Genomic DNA, 26,463 nt, shown 5'->3' on the forward strand with positions numbered 1-26,463 from the left:
ACACAAATTGTTCCAGCCCCCGTTCCGGAAAGGTTGGGGCTGTCACACCGGGCATCCTCGGGCAGTTGGCCAGCAGGGGAGAATTGCCCAGGCCCAGGCAGCACTGGACAGCCACAGGCCCCACGGGTGCAGGGGGCATTCGAGCTAGCACCTCTTCCCATGTCCATAGGCAGCCCTGACCAGGCTGCCGGAACTCAAAGGAGCCCCTCGGGCTGCCCAAGTTGCCGCCCCAGGAACCATTTCAGCCCCTGGAGCAGTTCAGAGTGGGGGGAGAGGGAGGAGGGTACAAAGGCAGCCTAAAGCCCCCTTCGCTGTCCCTTCCCGGGCTGCCCGCGGTGCAGCGCAGACCCCCAGCCCAGAGGGGCTCGGCTGACTGACACAGGGCGGGATTTGTAACCCCCCAGCTGCCAGCCCCGACCGGGCTCCGGGCGCCTCCGCTCCTCCACACACCGCTCGGAGCGGCTCGGCGGCGCTGAGGGCGGCTGAAGCCTGGCGGGGACCAGGAGCTGCCGCGGGAGGAGTCTCGGGCCCGCTACCCGACCCCGCGCGCAGCTCACCTGATCGGCGCGCTCGCGCCGAGCCCCCAGGAGGAGATAGGCGGGAATCTTCCGGGCCGGCGGGACTTGAGCGGCGCCGCGGGTTCAACACCCGCTTCTCGCTAGGCTTCCCTCTATCACCATGGCAACCCTGCGGGCCCAAACCATTCTCCGCACTCGGAAGGGAGCTGCCGCTCCCACTGGGCGGGGGAAGGGGAGACGAGGAACTCGAGGTGAGTTAATAGGTTTACAGAGAGAATTCCGTTAGCTCGCGCGCGCACACCCCCTGTCCCCTTCCATGGTATAATCTAGCTTCAGAGTCTCCCCCGCGCGGCCGTTCCCGAGTCCGACACCGACACTACCATTCCGGGCTGTTGATGGGGGGTCCGACATCTGATACCGGTTCATACCTCTGAACGCTCTCTGGGGCGCTGAATACGGATCGTTCCATTCAGGAGCAGAGCCCTGGGGAGATAATGTATTTGAATGTATGCCTTCATACAGAATAACATTGTACCGCTCCCCTGCTTTCCCCTCTTCCCAGTGGTAGAGTCCTAACCCCTTCCCTCGAGTTCCCCCCGCCGCGCGGTAGCTATGGACTTCTTCGGAGTCGGATGCGCCTGCGCGCAAGACGGCTGGTGTTGGGGGCACAACAAATGAAGTGACTCAGGGGCTGGGGCTCTTCTTGGTGCAGGTGAGGCGGGGAAGGGGAGATGATGAGGCGCCCCCTTGCGGGAACTAGAAGGGTCGGGGGGACCCGAATGTTTCAGCCCCGTTTTTGATGTAAAGAGACAAAATCTCCACTGACACCCCGACACCCCCTCCCTGCGAGCACGTGTGCGTGTCCCCCGAGCGACGCGTGGGCTGCGCTGCGCGGACGGTGGCCGATGAGCGGCGCTCTCCGGATCCCATCTCGGGTCGAGCACGTGGTGCCCAGTCAGCCCCTGCCCCGCCGTGAGGGGGCGCGCGCAGCGAGGGAGGGAGGCTCCTCGCCTAGCCCGCGCGCCCGTGGCCTGGGCGCCGATTCCGAAGAGGGGCCGGGGGCCAGCGCGTCCCGCTAGGCTGCGAGGCCTGGCTCCTGGTATAACTCCCCTCCAGGATCTGGGTGGCTGGATGCAGCAGCGCCTAGATACTGCGGTGACAGGCTCCCTGTGGCAACCCCAGCCATATGGGCAGAGCTGTCCCATTAGCATTGGGGTCTGCACTGCTCCAGCTGGGCAGGTGACCCAGATTCCAAGGGAATAGGAAGGAAAGGCTTCTGCTGCCCAGCCACAGGTTTTCCCAGTGCAGGGGTTTCAAGGGGAGAAGTGAGTAAGGAGTGTGTCTTCACTGCTGAGTTAATCTGGATTTTGGCACCCAGGGTGGGAACCTGGGTTAGCCAAACCCTCATGTGAACATCCACCTTGCTGAGCCATACTCAGGTGTCACCAGTGTAGCCATGTCCCCACTGGTGCTGGAGTAACCTGGATTAGGCATTAGGATTTCAGGGGGCAGTATATCCCATGGTCCTTAGCACTACACTAAGAGGAGCTGTTCAAGGAATTGTGTTGTGTAAGAACTCATCTGTCCTTCCTAGGCCCCCGTGGGGCAGTGTGTCAAGCCTACCAAGTCAATAAACTAAAGCACTTCCATCTTACACAGTGCAGGCCATGTGGAATGTGGGATTTAAACACCAAACCAGTGTATATAAATTGGTGTAGAATTCTGGTGCAGGAGAAGAGAGTAGACAGGAGATCAGGAAAATCCAGCAGTGGGGGATTGTGGGAAGGCACTGGAGGATTAGCAGCACCTAAATTATGTAACCTGGGTTACAGTTTGCATTCATACTGCAATGTGGATGGGTCAGAGCCTGAGTTAAAGCAGAACCCAGGCTCTAACCCCCAGCCAGGCAAACAAATCTGGATTTAAAGCCACTCCAAAGGCAGGTCAAAGCTTTTGTGTGGTGATAGTATGGGGTTCAGGGCTAAAGCCAAGGTAAGAGTCTGGGTTAACTACACAGTGAAAACATAACCTGAAGATATTACTTACTCCAGGCAGTTGAGGCTATTCAGGGTGAATGGTTCATGAAGAAGCTTTATTCTTTTTAAAACGGGACTGAACAAAGCTGAAAATATACTTGGGGTTTCTAGTTTTTAGAATACAACTGATTAAAATTGATAAAATACCCAGCAGAGCAATTACTTGAGGAAATCAGTAGGTTTCTATAAAATAGCAACTGAAAACACTCTAAAATTATAATATGTACACCTATGAAGAGTCTTTTTCAGAGACCACCTAAAAAGATTCTCACTCACTGAAGGCTCATCTCTAGGTCTTAAGAAGAGTTCTTTTTAAAATAAGACTCAATTTTTTTTAAACAGAGATTTTAAACATATCCTAACATTTTACTTTTTTAAAGCCATAATTTGTCTAAGTATAAATACTGAAAATTGAAACCAACAAACAGCAGAAACTGGAAATCCTAAATATTCCATAGGGAATCATCCTCCTGTGAGGTGAAATGGATAAGATCTGAAACTTCTGAGCTTTTTTTTTCTCTGTTTCTTCCTTGTGTCTAGAAAACAGGTAAAGGCAGCAGAGGTGAACAGGGTTAAAGATTGGGAAGCCATGCCTCTCTTTGGGAACACATTCAGTCCAAAGAAAACCCCACCGAGGAAATCAGCTTCTCTCTCCAACCTGCACTCGGTAAGTGCTGGGTTCTAGAGATCTTCTATCAACCCTTTAATAACAAGGGGCAGATGGTCTGCCTTAGAAATGTTACAGTAACAACTATCATGACAAAGTATTAGACACTTCCCCCCAACCTCCTCTCTCATATTCCCATCTGTTTCTCCTTCCTCCTCTGGTCCAGAGTCATGACTGCTCTGCTTACTGGTGATTGGATAGTGAGAGCAGAAGTGGAATGTTTAGTTAGTGGCATACTTCACTCCTTCTTCATTCAAAAGCCAGATTCACTGTACCTGAAACTTCTAATGTGTGCTCTTAATGCAGACCCCAGTGGGACAGGGGCTTTCCTTACAACTGGCACCAAAGATAGAATAGGCCCTGGCAAACGAACTCCCTTCATGTCCCTAGAGATAGCCCCTTTAGTTCAGGGCTGACATATGTTGGAAGGAGACTCTGTAGGGGTGTATGAGAGACAGATGCTTGCGTTCCAGTGGCATGTGCAGGGTTAATAATAGGACATCAGGTTCCAGGGCCACTGATCCAGCACCTTTTACAAGAATGCCAGTCACTTTATGTGAGGGAAAGTATGGAAAGAGAAAATGAAAGTCCTAGAAAACATTGAGTTTTTTCTGCAGCTGGACAGATCGACTCGTGAAATTGAGCTGGGCCTGGACTATGGCACTCCCAACATGAACCTCACTGGACAGAGCCTGAAGTTTGAGAATGGCCAGTGGATAGCAGGTGAGGAAGAACTCCTGTTGCTTTGGTCTGGGAAAGTTGTGGAGTGATCTGATTATAACTTTGGCCTCTCTCTCCTCTAGAGTCGGGGAGCAGCAGCGGGGATCGCAGGGAGACACAGCGCCTGCGCAAGCGGAATCAGCAGCTGGAGGAAGAGAACAATCTCCTGCGTCTGAAAGTCGATATCCTGTTGGACATGGTGAGAATGGGGAGATTCACCTCTCTGAAGTGATCATAAATGCCCCGGAGACAGAGCGAAGAGCTCTGGGTCATCCCGAAAACACAGGTCCTAATGCTGGCCTGTATCCCTGCTCCCATTGAGACTGAGCCCTACCCTGTTGTTAGAGAAGTGCTTAACACTGTAGTGATTGTGTTAGAGTGAAGACTGACCTCATCCACTTCTTCCCCAAGAGGAAGAGAAGGTCGAGGTCCCTTCAGCAGAAGAGCTTGATTTCAGTGAGTACCACAGTTGAGAGGAGGGGCCTGAACCTTTATGCCTCAGTTTCTCTATCTGTAAAATGAGAGTGATATTTCTCTACCTCACATGGGTGAAAGCTAATTCATTCATATTTGTAAATCTCTGTGCGATCTCTGGACAGAGTGTGCTATGAAATCCAAAGTATTAACTGGAGAAGCTCTTTTTCACTTCTAAAATCTGTTGTACAGTGTGTTACAGACAGAACCCAAAGGTGCCTGCATTTTTGTGGTGTACGTCTATAAAGTGCTTGGGGATCCTGGTGGGTGAAAGGGACTTTAGAGATGTAGGTTAAATAGTACTTTCCTTGTTCTGGTTTTTGCCTTGTAAAAGCAATACTCCATGGGGATGTGAAGGATTATTCTTACTCTAATTCTTGTCTTTTCTTGATTGCAGCTCTCTGAGACTACAGCTGAGTCCCATCTGATGGAGAAGGAGCTGGAGGACCTGAAGAGTCACAGCCGGAGGAGGAAGTGAACAACTACAAGAGACGGGGCTAGGGGATGGGCAAACAAGGGAATCTGGTTTGAAATCTCCATCACCCAGGCAAGCAGGGCTCCTACAGCTGAATCCAAGCCTGGCTGTCACAGCTTCATTGTCTTGGTAGCATATGGTGATATTACAGTCTGCTGGACAGGTAACCAAGTTCCCAGGCTTGGAATGTTAATGAGGCCTCCAGTAGTATCAGAAGGCATCTACTATATTACTCCATAGAGCTGCTGGATAACCATTGTCTCAGTGGTCTCAAGAAGTCACCCTAGGACATATTCAGTAGTAATGAACAACTGTTTCTGCCCAAATATCTTTACTCCACCTCTCACTTGTCCTTTGTAGACTTGCCACTCAAGGCAGAGAGCAATTGGTGAAGGCACTTGTGAATAATCTGTTTTCTCAAGGAGAGCTGGGCAAGAGTCCTGTAGTGTGAGCATGGGGTATGTGCAGGTGGATGGTAGGGAAGATGTCTTGTATACATGTGTGACCTTAGTGTCTCTGGTTAGCAGCTTCTGTGTGGGTCCCCTTGCTAATGGTTTCAATCTAAGAAGCTCCAGATTGGCCCTTTCCCTGACTCCTCTTCTCAAAATCAAAATACATCCTAAACTAAAACAGTCTTTCCCTTTCAGATATTTATTATTATTGTATAAACCATTAACTCTGCTTCCTGCCATTGACAGGTGGGTTTCTAGAATGTTTGTTCTCCTGAGTGTTTCTTACATTTTTATAAAGTTAAATTAAAACAAATCACGTTGTGTCTGTTACATTCTTGCTAAGGTAGGGATCAGGCCACAGGCACGCATATTACAGTAGCACCTAGAGACCCCAACTGAAGGCAGAGCATCAGAGTGCTAGACACTACAGACATGAAGTGAGAAATAGTCCTTGCCCTGAAGAGCTTACAGTCTGACTACACAGGACAGACAATGGGTGAGAAGGGAAACAGGCACAGAGAGGTCACACAGCAAGTCAGTGGTAGAGCTGGGTGTAGAAAGCTGCTCTCCTGAGTCTCAGTTCAATGCCCCATCCACTAAACTAACATTGTCTCCATCTGAGAGGGGTGTATTATGCTCTTCCTCCATGGGTCATTGCACAACTATTAGTCATTTCCCTCTGCAGCAGAAGAGATAAGCAAGGTGTCGAGGCACCAACTGCCCCTTCAGGGGCACGAGCCTGTTACACGTCGGGGAAGCTCAGGGCATGAACCTTTGGAAGCAGAGGGGCCAGGAAACCATGGACAATGGAGGGGGACGCCTAGGAGTTATTGGTAGATGAAAGATGGGGAGAGGATACCCCAGGCTAGGGGCGGTGCAGCGGGCCTGGGGCAGCAGTGATGGGCCATGGGAGAAAACGGCTGGGCTGGAGTACAGGCTTAAGTGGCTGCGGGTGACTGGCCCCTAGGGTCCGCTGCCCTGACTACCGACGGAGTTGCAAGACAGGCCGCTAGAGGCCGCTGTCTCCCCCAGCTCTCAGCCCCTCCCGCGTGGCTGTCGCTCACCTCCCTTCCGGTGCCTCTCTGGCCGCTGCTGGGTCCCCGTCTCGTCGGCTCTCTTCCGGTTCCGCTGTCTCCGCCAGGCTCTTCCTCTCTCCTGCTTGCTGCTGTCATGGCCGCCGCGTCGCCCCTCTCACCCGAGGAGCTGCTGCCGAAGGGCGGCCTGGGCAAGGCCGAGGAGCTGGAGGAGGAGCTGGAGGAGGACAACGAGGTACCAGGCCTCCGGGGCAGGGCGCGGGCTCCATGTGCGGGTCCGGGGTGAACCTGGGCGTGGGGGGCGCTGGGCAGGGGCCGTTCCCCGGGGTCATATCTCACGGGTCTGACTCTGAGCCTCTCTCCTCTCCCCCAGCTGGACGAGACCCTGGCCGAGCGGCTCTGGGGCCTGACCGAGATGTTCCCGGAGAGCGTCCGGGCCGCGGCGGGAGCTACCTTCGACTTGTCCCTTTCTGTGGCCCAAAAAATGTACAGGTGAGAAGGCGGCGCTGGGGCTGGCTGCCCCGGTGGGCGGGTCGGTCGGTCGGCAAAGCCACCTGTCGTTTTTCTGGTCAGGGCTGGTTATTGGCCTATCACGTACCGCGATGTTGCCTGGCTGCATTCTCTGTCCCGACAGCCGCTTGTTGGGTTTGTGTGTGTGAGTCCATGGAAAGTGGCCCCGCAGGCAGCGCTGAACGTGCGTGGTAACGCTATACAGCCTGCTAAAGCATACAGCAGAGTATGGGACCCAGTACTGGAATCGCAAAGGGGGCTACAGATTAGGGTCAGGTGCTTTGGCAGAGCTATGTGGAGTGTCCAAAACTGGAATAGCAAAGAGTAGTCCAAATCAGGATTGAGGTATCCAGACAGAGCTCTGTGGGAGTTTGTCAAACAGGGGTCTGTTGTTCCATATAAAGGGGGAAGAGAAATCAAGAGTTTCTGTCATGATTATTTTTTTCCTCTCTAGATTCTCCAGGGCAGCTCTGTGGATTGGGTCTACCTCCTTTATGATCCTGGTTCTTCCTGTTGTATTTGAAACTGAGAAACTGCAGATGGAGCAACAGCAGCAGCTGCAGCAGCGACAGGTGAGGCTGAAGCCTCAAGACCCTTTCTCCATTGCAGTTCATGCACACAGGCTAATGCTCTTTGGTTGCTTTGCAGCATAGAAGTTAGCAGATGTTGATCGGGTTTTGGGGACATCATAAACTTTGTCTTGCTTGAGTCACCAGAATCCCCTTCATCCTACTGCCCTTATTTTTCTAGTGCTAGGAGTTTCAAACTCATTTAGCAGAGAGGAGAGTGCCTGATTTCATGTTTAATTATGGTCCACGGGCTAGGGCAGGATGGCATATTACCCTCAATCCACAGCAGAAATCCCACTGATGTCAGTGGGAGATTCACACAGAGATCAAAGGGACAATACAGCCTTCATGTAGTAACCAAACTTTTTATTTATTCCTGTATTCCTAGCATCTCTCCCCTCAAAGCTGCACTCACACCCACTACCCCATTCCATCTGCTAGAGTGATCAGTTAATGCTGACATTGGCATATCATCATTGGATTTTACAGTGGCTGCTTCAGTCAGAACAGTGGTTCTCAACCTATTTACCATTGTGAGCCACAGTACCTGTATGGCCCTGAGGATGTCACATGAACCATAGCTGTGTACTAATTGGTCTGCGGGTTGAAAACCACTGAGTCAGATTAATAGGGAGCAGGGGAGTTCATCACTCTGATTCGTTGTTCCAAGCTCTGCAAACTCAGGCAGCTGACATGACATTGTTTACACTTAGTTTGTATTTGGAAGGTGCTCTTTGCAGCAGTGAGGGCTAAAAGCTGATTTGTGGGGAGGAAAGCTTAGATTCTGAACAATCTGAGTATATCATACAGGTGTCATAAATACATCATATGGGCCTGATATAGCCCCATGTTTGATACCCATGACCAATAGTACTCGGGGGTGACACGTCTTGTTTTCCATTTGCTATGTGAGTAAGTCTAGAGCAGTTAGCTGCCATAGCAGAGGAGGAATGGTATTGCAAAGTGTCAGGAGTACTGCACTCCCAGCCCTGAAGAATGAAAGCAGAACAGAAAAATGGCTGTATTGGGTTAGACGTATGGTACATCTAGCTCAGTATCCTGTTTTCCAACAGTGGCCAATGCCACTTGCTTTAGAGGGAAGAAACAGAACAGGGCAATTATTGAGTGACCCATCCCCAGCATCTGGCAGTCAGAGGCTTAGGGACAACCAGAGCATGGGGTTGCATCCTTGACTATCCTGGGTAATAGCCATTGATGGACCTATCCTCCATGAACTCTGTCGTTATAATTTATGTTGCTCAGGAATGTGAATAAAATACCCTTGAATGACATAATTTACACTGACATAAGCACCAATGCAGATGGCACTATGTCAGTGGGAGAGCTTCTCCAGCTGACATACCTACCACTGCTCACAGAGATGGTTGTAATATGCCAATGGGAGAGCTCTCTCCTGTCAGCATAAAGTGTCTTCATATCCATAATCATTTTTATTGCCTTTCACTGTACCTTTTCCATTTTTAATGTATTTTTTGTGAGATGGGGTGAACAGAACTGCATGCAGTATTCAAAATGTGGGCATACCGTGGATTTATAGTGGCATTATGATATTTATGGCCTTATTTATCCCTTTCCTAATGGTTTCTAACATTGTTAGCTTTGACTGCCACTTCATGGATGTTTTTGGAGAACTATTCACAATGTCTTCAAGATTTCTTGTGTGGTTACAGCTAATTTACACTTCATTTTATATGTATAATTGAGATTGTTTTCCACTGTGCATTACTGGGCATTTATCAACATTGAATTTCATCTGCCATTTTGTTGCCCAGTCACCAGTGTAAAGACCTTATTCTCTGAGGTGCTTACCCTCCTTACTGGGGCTCTCGGAGGGGGAAGTGCTGTGCTGTTTGAATCTTTATCCTTGTTAATTTAAATAGTTTAACCCAGTATCATCTCTTGCAGATTCTCTTAGGACCTACTACAGGGCTGTCTGGCAGTATGCCAGGAGCCCTGCCTCCACTTTCTGGAAAGATCTAACTTCTGAAACCTGCTTCAGATCTGTATCACATGGGGAGACCTCAGAATTGATTCATTTGAACTGTTGATTTGTCAAGCTGGGCATTTTTTCTTTTTTTAAACTTTGGGACATGGAGCTATCCACAATGGGGCAAAATCCCCTGTTCTGGACCTCTTTTTGATGGGCTTGTCTCTGTAGCTTCTCCTTCACAGGTCATGAGTTTTTCCTTTTCTCCACTCAGTCCATGCAGTGAGCAGTTACAAAGACTTTAAATTGAAGAGCTGCTGCTGTGGGCGCCTTACCTCCAGGGACACCACCTCAGGGTGAAAGATAAGCTCTGGCCAATTTGTCCAATAAATTCTACCATCAAACGAAAATCCTGTATTTCTCCTGGATAACTTAAGGCTTGAGGAGGCCAGTGATAGGAGGAAGAAAAGTGAATTTACCACCAGGCAGAGCAGATCACAAAGAGTAGTAAGTTTCATGAGAGTCCTGTATGGAAAACTTCTCAAATATTTTCCTTGCAATTTCTTTTGTTGGAGGAGGGAAGGGGAGCATATTTGGTTAAAGAAGAGTGCACTTGTGCTGATTCTGTTTGCATCATAAAACTACTACACTTAGGAAATTGGCTGCATATCTTTTTTGTATTACATATTAAATAAATTCAACCTAAACAGTGTGTTTAGTAGACATCCCTTGTGGATTTGCACCTTGGGGGCTCAATTTTCGTGTCCCCAGCTACTAAAGGAAGATTAGAGTAGCTGTTACAGCTTTGCACAGATGGTTATCCTCCAGTTTTATGTACATGCTATTAGCTGGGGGAGTGGGAAGAGAGAGAGGAGGGGTCCTTCCCAAACCAGCTAACTAGGTAAGAAGTTTTGGATACCTTAGCAATGGTTCAGGGGTGGTATCCTAAGGCTGCCTATAATCAGCTAGATAGTTTCATATCAGAGTTCAGAAGTGGTTTGAGGAAGGTAGTTTCTCCCAAGAAGGCCACAACTTCATAACAAAGAACAATTTATTTTTTCCTTTACATACCATGTTACAGAACAATTCAGCTGAACACACAGAAGTGACAGGACACTTTATATGGAGATTTTTCCATTTTTAATATTTGGTTAAACAAAATACATCTCTGTAAACAAACCCAAGACAAGGCTATAACAAAACCAAACAAGCAAGAAAACAAACATGGGCTTCCCCACTCACAAGCAGTAGGATTAGTCTGTTTCCCTCCTCTCCCTCTGTCACCACAGCACTATTCCCTAGGGATGGGATCATAGTTTCCCTTTTCCTGAGCAGCTGGATCACACCCTTTCCCTAGGGGTTAAGCAGTGACATTAGATACAAATAGAGGGAGGTAGCCCCAAAATGTTTTTAAAACATCTTTGCATATTGTGCACTGATCCATTGGCTTGTGGCTTCCATGCAAATAGGGTCTCTCCAAAGTGCGATTTTAATCAGCATAGAAAATTCTTTTGCTGTTGAGATTTTTTTTCCTTCCCTCTTAGAAAATGGCTTCAAGTCATAAGCAGAACTCCTGCTTGTGATGTATTTAAAAATTCTGCCAGCTGGTTTTGGTCATTGGAATGTGGTGTTAAGAAGGAAGTAGGGCTCCTGTAGAAATTGAGTTTGGACTGTAAAACGTGCAGAAGAGCCACTCCCAATGTGTCTTCAGGAGGCTGCAGCATGGTGCCTGTAGGATGTCTGGGGTCGACCACACCCACCACTCTTGTCCTGTTGCCACATGGTCTCTGCTTTCTGTTGTGAAGGGAAGGCTTTGGTGGTTTGTAAGTTCAGCTTCAGACACTGGCTTACCCTGGGTGTTTTCCATTACTGTTCTATACTTGCTGTTTTAACTGGGAGGACAGCATGTACATTAGGAAATGAGACAAACAGTTGTAACGTAGCTTGACCAGGAAGAGTCAGTAGTAGTGTGAAATCCATCCCAAACTCACCATTTCCTCTTTCTGCTGTGGAAGGAATGATTAAACTACACCTAGCACCTGGCTGAGGTGGCACAGAAAAAAACTGAAGTGTTCCTACTGGAGTCTCCCTGTCTCTTTCACTTTTCTCTGCAGAAGGGAACAGAGGGTGAGGTGATTCAACAGTCAGGGGAATGTTTGTCAGCCAAAACCAAAGAACTTGGTTCAGCTACCATGCTAGACTGTCTGCTCATACCACCAGAAGGACACTCATGAGCCCTGTATGCATCTCCCCCAATAACTGCTAGTGATGACAGGAGACAAATTTCCAGTTGCAAAACCTGCCTTTAATTTTGCTTCGCCTAACTCCTACTTTATTTGTAGAAGAGTTTCTCTACCCTCTTTTTCTTCTCTCTTTCATGGCCATCGCTAGTCTTCTACAGAGGAGGGAAATAAGAGGGAATGATTCTCTCCCTCTTTAACACTTTACATTTTATTCCCTTCTCTGCAATCAGCTCCTGAACTAACAAGTGCCCATACAGGAACAATTACGATGGCATACACTGCACCAAAGAAAATCCCATACAGGCTAAGGTGGCTTCTCTCACTCCAGATACCTGATGCTTCTGAACCAGCCTAAACTTGTTACTACCTCTACTCTGTAATGAGCCTGTCCTGCACTATCGAAAGAAGCATCCAGGCCGCCTGCAGAACAAAAATCCCTAAAAACACTAGAGAAGAATTCCCCCACCTACCCCAAGCATTTCTTTAAAAATAGCTCCACTTTTTGTAGATGGATTGTCCCTAACCCTTGGCACAAACCCTCACTAAGCAGGAAATTTTACAGAGCACCATACCATTGCTAGTGTTAGAGAGTTTCCTGAGAATCCCCACTGATTTGCATTTGTATCCAGAATAATTTGCTTTGGAGGGAGAGACTGTTTTAGAGTGGAGGCAGCATGCTTGAAACCTTCCAGCCAAAGAAGTTTTGTTAAGCTCTGGAAGAAGTAGCGTCCAACCACAAGCAGTCTTTAAGATATTTGGGGGTGGGGAAATTAGCAGAGTGTTCCAAACAGCCTATATCCAAAGCCTATTTTAAAGAGCACTATGCAAGGTACTCAACCAGCTTAAAAGCAACAGAGCTCACTCTCCTCCCCATCTCATTAAAAAGTGACTGGCTTCCATCCTCATACATTCTGGCCCCCCACAATACCCTATACCACTGTCCTATTGCACCATGAATATAGAAAGAAAAGAGCCCAACAAAAGGAAGTTCCAGAGCAGAAGAGCTAGGGCACCAATTATCCAGGTCCGAGGACATCAGAGGTTTGTGGGGGGGAGGGACTGGAGCTGTAGTGAGAAAGGACGGCATATCCGGATCACATGTCAGCTCTCCAGCTCTGATGGGCTTCCACCTCCTCTGGTACCACCAGCAGAAGTTCACAGTTCTTTCCTCTCAACTGCTGTTTCAAAAATTTCCTGTGAAAAGGAGAGGAAGAAGCAAGAGCAAAAGTGAAGTGAAACAACAAAATCCAGAATAGATATCGACTTGGCAAGGCCCCTTCGGAGTAAAGACTTAAGTAAGCAGATGTTACAAGATACACAGGAAGACAATGGAGAGGTCATTTTTACAGTCACTTTTCTGCATATTACAAATCTCCTAACAAGATCCATACACCACCTGGCAGGTTATTTCAGAGCCACATGGGCATTAAGTCTTAACTTTACTAAAAGTTTATACAAACTTTGATTTCTTTGGGTTTCAGAGATCAGCAGTCTCATCAATTTCAAAGCATTTCCCTCCGAACGTGGGATGACTGGGAGGAAAACAGAAGGATGCCATGGTAAACTTAGAGGCACAGAATGATTACTGGCAGCCTATGAACTGGGATCTGATGCATTTTTTTCAGCCTCTCTTTGACTAGAAGATTTATCCAGTAGCAAAAAGGTAGAAGCTGGCTTAAATAATATGAAAATGAGAATCTTAAATTTCCTTAATATATTTTGCCAAAAAAGTTCCCCAAATGTTATACACAGGAATCACTTAATGCTGAAATGCAACAGCCTTGAGATTGAAACCAGCAACTATTTCAAACCAGCAGTATTAAGCAGCAGTCATAGGAAGAGTGAATTACTTCTCTACAGGAAGTTACACCCATGGAATTTTAGGTTGGCAGGATGTCATTCTATTCACTAATACTTTACTGGAATGATAAGATCTACAGACATTGCCAGAGCACAATTCCCCAAACTGGAATAAAAAATTGTCTGGGACATTAAGGCTATCATTACTGTTTTTGAGGTGAGGGGAGAAGGACATGAATCTTCACTGACCATGAATGGTAAGAACCACAGTTTTACTTGCTAATGTGAAAAAGACATGGAAAATTTAGCACAAGCACAGAAATGACACCTGGATCTCAGAAAGAACAGGAAAATGGGCAGAGGCTTGCTAGCCACTGTAGAAGCTTAAGAAAAAAAATCTACATTTTTCAAATTAAAACATCTCTCTGTTGGACACACACACTAACAGAGCTTCAATGGAACCTGATGACCTCTTAAGGTCCATTCCCGTCCTGTACTTCTATAATTCTATTAGCTAAGTTGTTTTCCTAGCTTCACAGAATTGGACAAATGGGGTAAGATCCAAGAGGGGCATATGAATTTCATTCCCATTCTTCAGTCTTTGTTATCAGAATTCATGGCACTCTACAGTGGCAGTAAAACATGAACTGTATTGTACTGGACACTAGATAAAGGCAGATGATCAGTCTATAATAGGAGCTGGGAGTAGGGGGATTAGGACAGAAAGAGACCCACCTGAGCTCGCTTTCACCTCCAATCCACTCTGGCACCTTGAGTTTGGAGTCAAGATTGTAGTAGGTGCCTCCCACCTCCCGAACACAGATCCAGTGCTGTCGTTTAAGAGGGAGCTTCAAGGGACCCCAGCAGAGGCTGGAGGGCAGATTCATGATGAAGCCCATCACATTAGAGAGGGCAATGACATTAACATCCCTGGGCAAGAGGAGAGAGCAGAGATGGTATTCAATTACTTCTCATATTTCCGGTTATAAACTTTAGCTCAAGGCAGCCATCTCCCAAACTAGCAATTAAAAGCTTCCTCATACATCGTCCTGGTTTTCAGTACCTGCGCTTGTCCCACCAAACTGCTTCATAGCCTTTGGTCTGAAGCGCTGCCATGATGACATTTACATCGTAGTTCCCATTTCCCAGCATGCTCTTCTTGTGTGGTGTCACCATAGTGTTGGGAGACAGTCTGTGAACACAAAGTGAAAGAATACTGTTGCAGGAGTTCATTGTACCTATCTCCCAGGCTCACGCATCCATGCCCTTGTTAGAAGTAGCACTGGTCGTTGTACCCATATCCCATGCAGAGTTTTATTACAAGGTTCAGCCCAATGCTGAAAGGTGATAATTCAATAGGATCACACAACCTTCTAATTTATTATTCATCATCACTGTTCAAAATCCCAGACAGCTGGCACAGCCTGGCATCTAAAACCTGACCTGTTCTGCTCTATCTCCTGCCCACAGACAAAGCAAATGACAAGATATTGATTCAGTCCTGACTCAGAAGGGAAAGGGCAATATCACTTAGATGAGAAACCTTCAAAGAGTACCCAGGTATTGACTGAGTCTGACCCTACTAAACTCATAAGAATGGATAAGCTCACAGCACCCCAAAGTGGTTTGGCTGCAGGTAAGTTTTCATGTTTACCAATGAAGAAGTAAACATGTATATAAAATCCATCATTGTAGCACGTGGGAACCTATTAAAACAAGCAGTACCACCAATAAATGGACCAACAGTCAATGCTATTACAGTAATAGCTCAATGGCTAAGATTGCTGGTGAGTAGATCTCTCTTCACTGCTACTTAAACATTCACTCAGAAGCTTGCCTAGACATACTATTAGTATGATAGCACCTAAACAGCCCCAGTCAGGATCAGGGTTTCATCGTGTTGTGCACTATGCAAACATATAGGAAGAAAGTCTCTGCACCAAAGAGCTTACAATCTAGAAAGACAAGACATGGGGGGAGAGGGAGAGGAAGGCATATATCATACAAGCAGACCAATTAGAGTGATGGTTGGCAAATATCTAGTTAATTACATTTTGTTATTCTGTATTTTTTTAAATATGCTTTGCAGTGATGAAAAGGCAGGAAGGAATGAGTTAATAGGAGTGAGGAGATAGGGAAGGAGTAGCCGAGGAGGGCCAATGGCGGGGCTGGGAAGCACAATTAGTGGCAGAGGGTCCATGAGGAAAAGGGGGAGAGGAAGTTGGAGTAAGATTGCCATATCAGCAAAGATCAAATTGAAGAAAGTAGTTTGATGACATAAGTAGTGTCCAAAGGTTGCTGCTTCCAGTACTTCTGGCTCCAGCATCTGGCTCCAGCATGGAAAGTCACATGCTGGGGGAGCAGAGATGCCTCCTTGGTTCTTACACTGTGCCCTGAAGGCTGTCAAACTTTGGTGGACAGTCAGATGGACGTGTCTGTCTGCTGAAAATACTCATCCTAGAGCATTCCACCATAAAGCCCTTGACAACAGGAGGGAAGAGGCAGCTTTTCAAGTAACCAGGTCCCACCATCAAGGCTTAAGTGGGCAGCATTTTGCACTAGTTTAAACTTCTAGGTAGTCTTCAAATGCAGTCACAGAAGGGTATGTTGGAGTAAACCAGCCCAAAACTGATGGGCTGATAAAAGGGTGGGAAGGCTTGAAACAAGATGTTAATAGGAGAGGCTACTAATATCACTGGTGTGTTTTTGAGCAAGGGTCAAATCACTACTTCTTTCAACATGCTCAGCATATTACTGTGCCAAAGAGACGCAGTAACATTCACAAGTAATTATGGCCCCAAAATTTCCACTGGCTTTTACTGGTTACACCAAAGCTCCATAACACAGGTGGTTGGGCCACAACTTCCAGCATATCCGCTTCCAACACTAACTCTACTTTTCCAAGAATATTGCCTCTGCATATTTACACTTCTAGGACATGCAGGCTGGTGCTGCTAAGCATCATTATTTCTATTACCATAGCACTTAGGAGCCCCAATTACAGACCAGGATCCCATTGTGCTAGGCACTGTACAAACACAGAAAATAAGAAACACCCTGCCCCAGAGAGCTTACATTCTAGTAATTAGCGCCCACTGGGCACCAAAAGTCCAGACACACATTTATAAGAGAGCCATAAGGCTACAAACACTTTTGTTCTTTCCTGTAAACTTTTGAGTCCTAGAGAAGTAGAATTTAGAGAAGAAAGAGAAAGTGGGCAGGCAGTATCAATATGCAGAGGCAACACACTCAAACTGTTACTGGTGAATAAAATTTTCTCTTGGAGAATTACCACTACCTATTCCTACTTATGTGTACACCACCTAACAGGAGGTCTAGAACCCACAGAAAGATCAGCTGAGGAGTTCTAATTACACAAGGAGTGCAGAACTGGACTCCCAAAACAGAATATGTGATCTAGATTCCAATCTGCAAGTACAACTGTGTACGTGTATGTAGAATTCCAGGTAGTTCTACTACAGGTTTATAAAATGAACACATTAAGGAAGTACATCCGTGATGTACAACAGCCTCAACAGAGTGAGCCCCAAGACCCTAAGGTACTGTCATCCTGACTAACCAGGTCTCAGAACACAAACTAGCTCTCTTTGACAGATGTTGTGTGGAAATGCAAACAAAAGCCTCTTGACATATATGGTATGCAATCTAACTTCTTGGGAATAGGAATAAGGTTTGAGGAAGAATACCAGGACATGGGTGATCTAATTCAGATGGAAGCCTAGACCCAACTTTTGCTATAGATCTGGGATGAAGATGTAGGATATATTTTGTCCCTACGGAATACAGCGAAGGGAGGATCAACTATTAAAGCCTGCAATTCAGTAACTTGTCTTGTAGATGTGATTACAGTTAAAAAGGCAGTCTTTGGTGACTGGTAAGGACACAAAGGGCAAGTCTATTACTTTTGTCAGCACCAGGTTTAGAACCCATGTTCAATATGTTCACTGTCTGGTGGGGATACATTCACTGAACCTCTATGGAATCTTATGACACACAGTGAGATGACTGAAGACAGTGGTTGTCAACTGAAGCACAGTATGCTAAAGATGGCACATAGTCTTTCAACCTCTCCTTGCCTTCAATTCAGCAAGTAATCCAAGATTGACACAATGGAGGCAAAGTGTGGAGACAGGTTCTTTTCCACTGCCCATAAGCAAAACCTTTTCCACTTCTGAAAAAGGTCAATACAGAAGGTTTTCATAGGTTGTTACAGGATTTTCTGCACTTCTGTATGTCTGAGTCAATCAACTTATGATTCAAACATCAAGGTGGAGTGGTTATGAATTGGGATGTAGGACAAGACCATCTTTCTGAATCAAGATCCAACAACACATACAGAATGAGCCTTCTGAGAGAGATACAGCAGATCTATGTACCAATATTGTCCAACCATAGCCAGGGCAATTAATTTGATTGGGCTATTCTTTCTGACCACTAGTGGAAGGCTTTTGCTTCAGTCAATAGACATGCATCTGTGATTAAGTTTCTGTCCTTCTGCTAGAACAAAACAAACAGCATTTTTCATTGCTGACTACTGATGGACAGCTCCACTTCTTAGTATGTTCAATATTGTCCATTTTGAAGACTACTCATGATAGTATTGTAGTCTGTAATTTAAGATGGTCTGTAGCACATTTTCTTTGCCAAACACTCTCATGGGACTACTGCATCTCAGAAGAGTAGCTAGGGGGAAACACCTCCCTGCTCATTGATATGGAGCACTATCATTGTGTTGTCTGTCTGCATTGGAAGACTACCCAAACCTTGATCAATGTCAGAAAGGACTTTAAGTCACATCCCCTGGCATGAAGTTCCAGGACATTTACATGGTGCTTGGTTTCTCACATGTTCCACAGACTCATATTCTGGTAATGACCTTCAGCCCAAATGAGATGCATCTACAATGATTACTATGAATATCAAGATGGAGAATCAAAGGGAATTCCCTTTAGTAAATTGGTGGAACTAAGTGACTTTCATAAGTAGTATTCAGTACTTCTATGAAAATGTAGAAAAAGCTTAAAATACTTTGAATTTTGCAGTAAAATAGACTACAAACTGGATTATTCCTTTTCATATTTAGTTAAAACTAAACCCTCAATTTTTAAAAGTTATCCAAAGCTGCTGCAGGATTTGCACCACAATGTCACAGAACACAGCTGCAGAATTTCCAGCTTGCCAGAGTACACAGGGCCTTGCCTATCTGAAAATACAGAGGCAATAATATTTAAAGACTTTCATTCATAAAAATTATGAACACCAAAAGTCACTCATTTGATCACAGTACAGCACAGGACATAGAAATAGTTTCTAACTTGCAGCTGTTTAGAAATTTTTGGACAGAACTACATCAAAAATTTCTCATTATGACCCATTTTTCAGTCCTCTCCAACCCTCCCCACTCTCAGGCCAATCACATGAACACAAGATTAAAAATATTTTGATGGGAATTATTTACTTTTTTTTTTTAAATACAGGAGGGGAGAAATTTGGGAGCCATATGGAAAGAGCATGAGGGAAAATAATTAAGGCTAGCCTTTCACATAAGAGCATCTTCACCTGAGTCTTTGCACCACAAAGTGGCAGCTTGAACAGTTTGAGGGACAGGAAAAGGTACGGGGAAATAAAGGAAAGGGCTTTTGCATCATAGATATAAGAGATTTATGTGACATAATAGAGATGTCATGTCCAGCCTTCAGCAGTATCAGATTCTGAACAACCTCCCTCTCCCCCTTCTCCACCCCCCAAAGAGTATTTTGGATACTCATCCCAGCAAAAAAAGTGCAAAAAGGGAACTAACAATGCCAGTGCAGGGTGCGCCCTACCTCTGGAAAATCTCTTGCAGTGTTTCCCGGGTGAAGGCATTGCTGTCCTGGAAGACATTATTGAGGGCATGGAGAGCACACAGCTCCCTACGCTGTTTCTCATGGTAAATACGCAGTGGTGCCAGCTGGGGCGGCTCAGGAGATTCCGATTTGGTTTTGTCACCTTTCCATGGCACGCAACTCATTTTTTCGTAGGGTAGTTGTGGGGAAGGTGGTGAGAAACAGAAGAGTCTGAAGTTTCTCTCCCCCTCCACAATCAAAATAAGAGCCCACTGCTCCCTTCTTCTATAGGCAAATCCTGCTTCCAGCTGGCAAACTCTCCTCTTGTGCTTCAGTTTGTTTGGTAATTGATGGTTGGTTGCAAAAATCACGTAAGGACATGAAACATTTTTTCCCTCGCTCCCTCCTCCCCCACTCCATAAAAAGTTGCTCTTGGTGTATTTCCTTCCCTCTGCCTCCCCCCAAAAAATATCAAAATACGATTTAAATCCTTTTAGCATCAGGATACCAGCTGGAATTTATCACATCGCTCCTTTTCTTCCATCTCCTTTGGTCTGTAGCGCCACTACTACAAGGATCCAGAGCAGGCTGGAAAGAAATGCCCACCCCCACGAAACCAAACTAGGTAAGATGAGGCCAGTCTCAGAGGCCGTTTGCAGGAACGTCTCAGCTGCTTTTCTCCATCCCTTTGGGAGTGGCCGTGTCCTGAAAAGCAGATGCCAACGGGTGGGGAGGGAAGCTACCTCTTGCAAGGCGTGAGGAAGGGAGCTCCTCGCCAAATCCTGCCGTGCTCCTGCCCAGGGAAGAGAAGCCGCAATGAGCCCTTCAGGAACAACGCATGGGGCCAGGGCAGGTTCCCGCGGGGCTCCCGGCAGGCGAGGGGGGCCCAGGGAGAGCCCAGGCCCGCTCGAGGCATTTCTACTCCGATCCCCGCAGAGAGCGGCGGGAGCAGGCAGTCCCCACCACTTGGTGCCTAGGGCCGGGGCTCCTCTGGGGAGGCAGCCGGGCGCCGGCCCAGCCGGGTCGGGGGCACCGTATGGCGCAGGGGGCGGCAGCGGGACGGGGCCCGCTCCCCCCAAGGGGACTGCCGCTAGGCGGGATCCCCGATTGCAGGAGAAGCCCGAGGGGGCTAGGGCGGGAGGGGGCAGCTCCCCAGGGCGGGGGGATCCCCGGTGTGAGGGCTGGGCTGGGCTGGTCCGGTGCGGTCCCGCCCGGCCCGGAGACGGAGCGGCCGCGGTGCCCCCCAGAACCCTCTACTCACCGCTTGCCTGCCACTGCCAGCCCCGACCTCCTTGGATCAACAGCCACGGCCACCCCAGACGTCCGCGCAGGCGCAGCCAGCCAACCCGCCCCGCGTAAGGCGCGTGCTCTCGCCCCGCCCCGCACCCGCCTACGTGCGTAACCAGAACGGTCGGGGCGCGCTTCCCATGTGACGTCACTGCAACCTTCTCTTCACGTTCTCTCGGAGGGGGCAGCTGCCAGCTGTTGATCCCTGACTCTCCGCGGTTTAGGGGGCACGCGCACGACCCTGCGCGCTGCCTTGCCAGCTTCAGTCGGTGCCAGCCGGCAGTGAGTTGCACGGAGCCTGCAGGCCGCCTGGCCGTAGGTTAGACCCTCCGGAATCAGCCCGTGTTCCCCACGGTGTGCGAGGCCAGGGCCCACAGAGTCTGCAGGCCAATTGTGGGTTACGCCCCCCCCCATCGGCTTGTGCTGCTTGCGTGGTGCCCTGCTATACCACTGCATAGAATGTGAGCTGGAGCCCGGGCAGGAGCTAGAGACCCTCACTACCACCATTTAACAAGTCCTGCAGCCGTTGCATGGTGTTTTGATTTGCACACAGACTGCAGCCTATGCATGGATCAGAGACTGAGACCTTCCTGCCTTAGCTTCCCCAGTCTTCATGCTGTTCTGGGATTGCATCAGATGCAGTGCTAACCAATTGGGGGCCCAAAGCAGGAATATTTTTGCCCCCTCCCCCCCCGAACACACAATAAAAAATGAATGGGAGCTCCCTTGAGCTGCTTGGGGCCCTAAGCAATTGCTTAGTCTGCTTGTGCCTAGCACCAGCTCTGAATTGCATATATATTGTAGCTTTTTAATTCTGACCCTTTTCATTTCATTGTCTCACACGCTCCTCCCTACTCCATATGTGATGTAACTAATGTGCAATAACAGTAATACTTTCTACTGTACTGATGAATGCTGAAGAAGAGTGTGAGTAATACATTGTTGCTGCGTTGCAGTTTTCTTTATTTTTGAATGACACCAATGTCTGGAGTTTTGAGAGCACGGTGCTGGCATGGAGCTGATATCTGGATGACATGGATTATAGTGGGAACATCCCAAGCTGACACAAACACAATCTGCAAATATGGCTCAACCCCAATTTGGAGTTACTCCTCTGAGGTATTACAGAAGTTCACTTTGCATAGGGATATACCAGATCACACCCAGTGATTCATCTAGTTCAATATCCTGTCAAAAACATTATAGCCAGGGAGCATTATAATTCTATGGGCAAGTTCAGTGATAGAAAGGTCAGGGAGATATCATTTGATTCGTAAAAATCTACAGAATCACAAATTCAATGATGCAGCATAACAGAGGGGACTCACTCTCCACCCACATCACACAGTCCCAGCTCCAGGCCCTCTGGGTAGTGAAAATTTCAATAATTCAATGTTGTTAGAAATGGGTCCAGTTGGGTATCATTTGAAAGACCTTTCTCCCATGAACACAATGGTACTAAAGATGACAAACCCAGAACAAGAATGGAGATATATCTTTGAGAAATCTATTGATAGATAAAAAGATATATCTTTGTTTTTTTAAATTATACTTTACCACGGGCATGTCAAACATGCAGCCCTCACACAGTTAAACTGTGATCCCCAACTGACAGTACTGTGTTATTAGTTAATGCACAGAACATGAGAGCTGATTAATTTTTTTTATGTTACAGATTACCGTGCATGGAAGGCGTGCTTCAAGTTGATTTGCAATCATTGGCAAAAAAGAAGAGGTTCTGTGATATTGATTATCAAGCCTTGTTTATTATGCCAAAATAGTTGTAATGAGGCACTGGTTACGATGTCAGTATGCAGCCAGAAGTTACTGGAATCCAGCCGCAACCCCTATGCACAAAGTTACATAATATATATTACATTACATAATGACAATCCCAAAGTAATTTATTACCAAATCCTTGTTTTTACTTTGGTCTTGATCCATTTTAGGCATCAATGGGGAGACAAAGAGTACTGACTAGTAGCTGAATCTCTGAAGAATACCATTGCAGAGGACGTAGTTAAACACAGTGCTTGGGGTTGTAATTAGTGCAAGCAAACACTGAATTTGGCAAGGTTGGAGTGGAAGTATATTGAGCACCAGGAAAAAGTTGAAGATGCCAGGACAAATGTCAGCTGTGGGTGAGCCTTTGCAGCTTTTTATTCAATCTGTCAGGATTGCTAATTGGAATTTGGCCCTTGTAGTGCTGGAAGACTTAATGAAATACTTTTTTACTTCAGTTTTAACCAACTATTCTGTATTGATTGCCTGGTACCTCACTGAAATAAGAGGTGTAGAAAAGCCTGGTCTTGACATACAGAGGAATTTCAAAAAGGAAATTGGGTTGTTAAAAGGTCATCAGTTCCTTTCTGTGCTGTTGGAATTATTAATAATATTATAAATTATTAATATGGGAGAGCAACAGACACCAATTTAACCATGAATTCCTTGATTAATTACAAAGGCCCAATGTATTTTATACAATTGCTCTAAACATGCCTACCCACCTAAGAATAAGCAGTCAATACACCCAATAATATAACAAATTTACTTCTGGAGGAATTCTGTACCACTTCACACGCACAGAATTCATGTCCCCTGCAGATCCCCACCTCCTCACCTCCGCCACAGAAAAAACATTCTGCTGGAAAGGTGCTGCAGTTACACCCTTTACTCACCAGGGGCTGCTGTGGTGCCAGAAGAGATAGCAGCCAGCTTAGGGTCAGATCAGCCAGTCATGGAGAGGGTGGGGGCAGTGGCTGCCTTCCTCAGACCTACTTGCCCACGGGATCCGGTGAGGAAGCATGGGATATGGGGGGAGACAGACAGAGCAGGGCACATGGGGTTGCTGGGGGGTCATATAGACGGGGGTTCAGTAGGGCTAGTGGTGGGTGACAGACTGGGGAAGGGGCACAGGAGCTTGAGGGTTGACAGCATTGAGCCAGGGTCTGAATGGGAGTGGGGGTGCAGGGAGACGTGGGGACAAGGGAGAGAGAGTGGTTGAGTGGGGGTGCAGGGCCTTATGGGAGGAGAGGGGGCTGAGTGGGGGTACAAGGACACGGGATGGGGGATGCAGGGGTAGATGTGCCTGACAGTGAGAGAGGCTTGGGTCAGCCAGGGTCCGCAAGGGGGAGGCTTCCCAACTCCCTACAAATCCCTCCCCCTGCCCAAAAAATCCTGTTTCATACTTCTCCCACCCAAGCTCAACAATCCTCCAGGTTCACTCCTATGCTCCTTTCCAGCAATCACTTCCCGCTCCCTCAGCTCCTCCGTTACTCCTGACTCCCCCCAAGCCTTTGCACTGTTTTTGAGTGGTGCGGGAAATACGTTTCTGTATTGTAGTTTAAATGAATTATTACTCAAAGTTCTGTATTAATATGCCTACTAAGGAATCTATTTGTCAAAAAACATTTCCTGGATCTTTTTTGTTGTCTATATTGTTACAAATATATTTGCAGGTATTTTCAAATAAATTTCCAAAATAATTGAAACTGGCATGATTATATTGTGTTATTTTGACAAATAAAATATGAAGAATTTTGCAGAATTTTAAAATATTGTGTGCAGAATTTTTAATTTTTTGGGGCAGAATTTCCCGAGGAGTAAACAAAATATTCATAAGCAGCTGTCAGTATAGGCCAGACCTAGGGAAAACCGTCTCATCCTAGCATGCTTCATCATGATTAGGTAGGGTTTGACAAAGAACCTTCACATTCAACTCTTTTTATATCCTTTAACGAACAAATGATGTCTTAGCCATTTACCACCTTAGCTAACAAACCAATTCAAACAGTTTTCCCCTTTGTTTCCAATTTTAATGTAGATAACATTTACAACCTCTTTTCTTCCCAAGTTTTTTTCTCCTTATCTCTCCCCCTCCTTCCTGCTGACCAACAGCTTTTCCTTCACACCTTGGTTTCCATAGGTTTTACTTTTAAGATAACACTGGTAAGTGTGATGGGAATGTCCATGTTGGTTCCTTTTAAGACAGATTCTTTTTGTCGATTGAAAACCATCTGCAGTCACTCCTATCTGTCAGAGGCCCTCCTTTTAGAAACATTCTCTTATCTCATTCTTTGAACCATACAGCCTCCCTACTTCATTTCTTCTGGCCATGTAACTTATAATTTTCAAAGCCTTCCTTCTAATTGCTAGTCAGGGCCTTTTTTTTACAACACATATATTTCCTTAACCAAACTTAGCTCTAATTCTTTAATGTTTATTCTTTATCCTACATGTGTACTTGGTTCAGGCAAAGCCCCAGAACATGAAAACAGAGCAATGAAAGTAGTTAGAGGGTTGGTGGGCATAACACAAAATCCAAATGCTCTTTCCTGTTTTTTCCTGGCAATCCCAGAACTCCATCAAATGAAACATTAAGCATGACTGGGATGCCTTCCCCAAAAGTAACCAAGCACCATCTAAACTCATTAGGTGCTGTTAAATGCCAAGTGTGACGCTGTCTGGAATATGAGTGACCATTTATAATATTATTTAATACCAATATGACAAAATTGTGATGAATCTTACAAAATAAGCCATGTCAGGTATAATTGGAAAGGATATAATTTGCTAAGTATGATAATATTGTTTGTGTGTATTTATCATCTTTGTACTGTAAGTTATGGATGTGTGATATATCTATCCACAAACCAATGCTGTGCTAGTGTGTTACATCCCACAGGCAGATTAGCATCAGCACTGATGATTCCTCCAGGGCCATCAGCAATACAATGAGCCCAGGGAGAGAAAACAAGGACTACGTCATATGACTCATCAGGACATGTAAGAACATGCCTATGGACAGGGGACTCCGAGGCTTTTCCATGCCATGTGCTCTGTGGCTGTGTTTGGTACAAAAGAAGTAGCCTCATAGCAGAAACTATGAAAAACTGCTGCACCATCTCCATCTTGTCTTTGTTCCTGCTTCCCTACCTACCTTTGGACCAATCCAACTACTCTACATCTGAAGCTGTGAAACAAAGGATTGAGACATATCCAGGTATTGGGTGTACATCAGAGGAACTGTACAAGCCTGCAAACTCCACAATTTTGCTAAGAATCTGATATATATGACCTTTGAAGTCATTTGTATGCATCTGATTGTTTTGACCATTTAACATCTCTCACCTTGTTTGTTTCTTTCCTTTTATAATAAACCTTTAATTGTAGTTATTAAAGGATTGGTTGGCAGCATGGTATTTTGGGTAAGATTCAAACCAGTGCTGATCTGGTAACATGGCTGACCCTTTGGGGATCAGGAGAACATTTTATACAATGAGCAGAGCTTTTAAATAACTTGTCACTTTACTGAATCTAGTTGCTAATTGGGAGCCAGAGACTGAAATGCAATAAAGGGGGCTGTGTATGTAAGGCCAGAAGGCTTAGCCTTCCCTGACAGCCAGGTGTGGCTCCGCCCACACTCTGCCCCAATGTCTTGCCCTCTACTTCGCATCCCGTTCGTCTCAGCCTCAGCTGGCTGCCTCTCCCCTGAAGCGGCGGCGGCTGGGGTGCAGGCAGCCACCTAGTCAGAGGGATTTGGGGTGGTTGAGGCCAGAGCTCTGGGGCTGAGGCATTGCAGCGCTAGGGTGGGCCACCCCAGTCCAGCTCTCTGAGGCTGGGGCAGCCTGGTCCGGCCCAGTACTCAGGCTGCCCGGCACTCTGGTGCAGGGTGGACTGCCCAGCCTGGGGTGGATTGGCGCTGGTGCTAGGGCAGGCTGGGCTGGCACTCCTGCAGTGAGGTGCGGGCTGACACTTGGCACTCTGGGGTGGGCTGGCCACCAGCCAGCATGGGGCCGGTGTGGGCCGGTGCTGGGGCACGGCACAGGCTGGAGCAGTGCTCGGCACAGGGGAGCGGGCCAGTGGCCCTTGGGGGGTTAGGGGT

The 26,463-nt window shown here is 46.8% G+C and overlaps 3 protein-coding genes across 4 annotated transcripts; 2 read left to right on the forward strand and 1 right to left on the reverse strand.

The window, feature by feature from the left end:
* Positions 1 to 1,134: 1,134 nt before the first annotated feature.
* On the forward strand, positions 1,135 to 5,649 carry CBY1 (chibby 1, beta catenin antagonist). Of its 2 annotated transcripts, none has more exons than XM_067559030.1 (5): positions 1,135 to 1,230; positions 3,095 to 3,221; positions 3,839 to 3,944; positions 4,025 to 4,140; positions 4,813 to 5,649. In XM_067559030.1, exons 2-5 carry the CDS (start codon positions 3,144 to 3,146, stop codon positions 4,891 to 4,893), a joined length of 381 nt encoding a protein of 126 aa, XP_067415131.1. In that variant the 5' UTR covers positions 1,135 to 1,230; positions 3,095 to 3,143; the 3' UTR covers positions 4,894 to 5,649. The 2 variants fall into 2 exon arrangements, with proteins under 2 accessions (XP_067415131.1, XP_067415132.1); XM_067559031.1 differs by lacking the exon at positions 1,135 to 1,230 and adding an exon at positions 1,604 to 1,617.
* Positions 5,650 to 6,466: 817 nt separating this feature from the next.
* On the forward strand, positions 6,467 to 10,110 carry TOMM22 (translocase of outer mitochondrial membrane 22). Its single transcript, XM_067559490.1, has 4 exons — positions 6,467 to 6,611; positions 6,750 to 6,868; positions 7,341 to 7,458; positions 9,382 to 10,110. The coding sequence occupies exons 1-4, from the start codon at positions 6,513 to 6,515 to the stop codon at positions 9,454 to 9,456; spliced, it is 411 nt and encodes a 136-aa protein (XP_067415591.1). The 5' UTR covers positions 6,467 to 6,512; the 3' UTR covers positions 9,457 to 10,110.
* Positions 10,111 to 10,436: 326 nt separating this feature from the next.
* Positions 10,437 to 20,643, reverse strand: JOSD1 (Josephin domain containing 1). Its single transcript, XM_067559488.1, is given in 7 exon segments — positions 10,437 to 12,840; positions 14,182 to 14,376; positions 14,510 to 14,638; positions 19,293 to 19,498; positions 19,500 to 19,540; positions 19,543 to 20,085; positions 20,554 to 20,643. Coding segments are annotated over 6 exon segments (921 nt in total). The 5' UTR covers positions 19,793 to 20,085; positions 20,554 to 20,643; the 3' UTR covers positions 10,437 to 12,740.
* Between the last annotated feature and the right edge of the window lie 5,820 nt (positions 20,644 to 26,463).

Source organism: Emydura macquarii, unplaced genomic scaffold (genome assembly GCF_026122565.2).
Source record: "Emydura macquarii macquarii isolate MOO-44397 ecotype Brisbane River unplaced genomic scaffold, CSIRO-AGI_Emac_v2 contig_2205, whole genome shotgun sequence".
In the NCBI taxonomy this organism is placed as follows: domain Eukaryota; kingdom Metazoa; phylum Chordata; order Testudines; family Chelidae; genus Emydura; species Emydura macquarii.

Bases quoted from the DNA above. Each gene is read 5' to 3' on its own strand.
- CBY1 (XM_067559030.1), top strand. From the start codon at position 3,144: ATGCCTCTCTTTGGGAACACATTCAGTCCAAAGAAAACCCCACCGAGG. The intron at 3,945-4,024 runs GTGAGGAAGAAC...TCTCTCCTCTAG, and splicing joins GAATGGCCAGTGGATAGCAG to AGTCGGGGAGCAGCAGCGGG. The intron at 4,141-4,812 runs GTGAGAATGGGG...TCTTGATTGCAG, and splicing joins TCGATATCCTGTTGGACATG to CTCTCTGAGACTACAGCTGA.
- TOMM22 (XM_067559490.1), top strand. From the start codon at position 6,513: ATGGCCGCCGCGTCGCCCCTCTCACCCGAGGAGCTGCTGCCGAAGGGC. The intron at 6,612-6,749 runs GTACCAGGCCTC...CCTCTCCCCCAG, and splicing joins AGCTGGAGGAGGACAACGAG to CTGGACGAGACCCTGGCCGA. The intron at 6,869-7,340 runs GTGAGAAGGCGG...TTTCCTCTCTAG, and splicing joins GTGGCCCAAAAAATGTACAG to ATTCTCCAGGGCAGCTCTGT.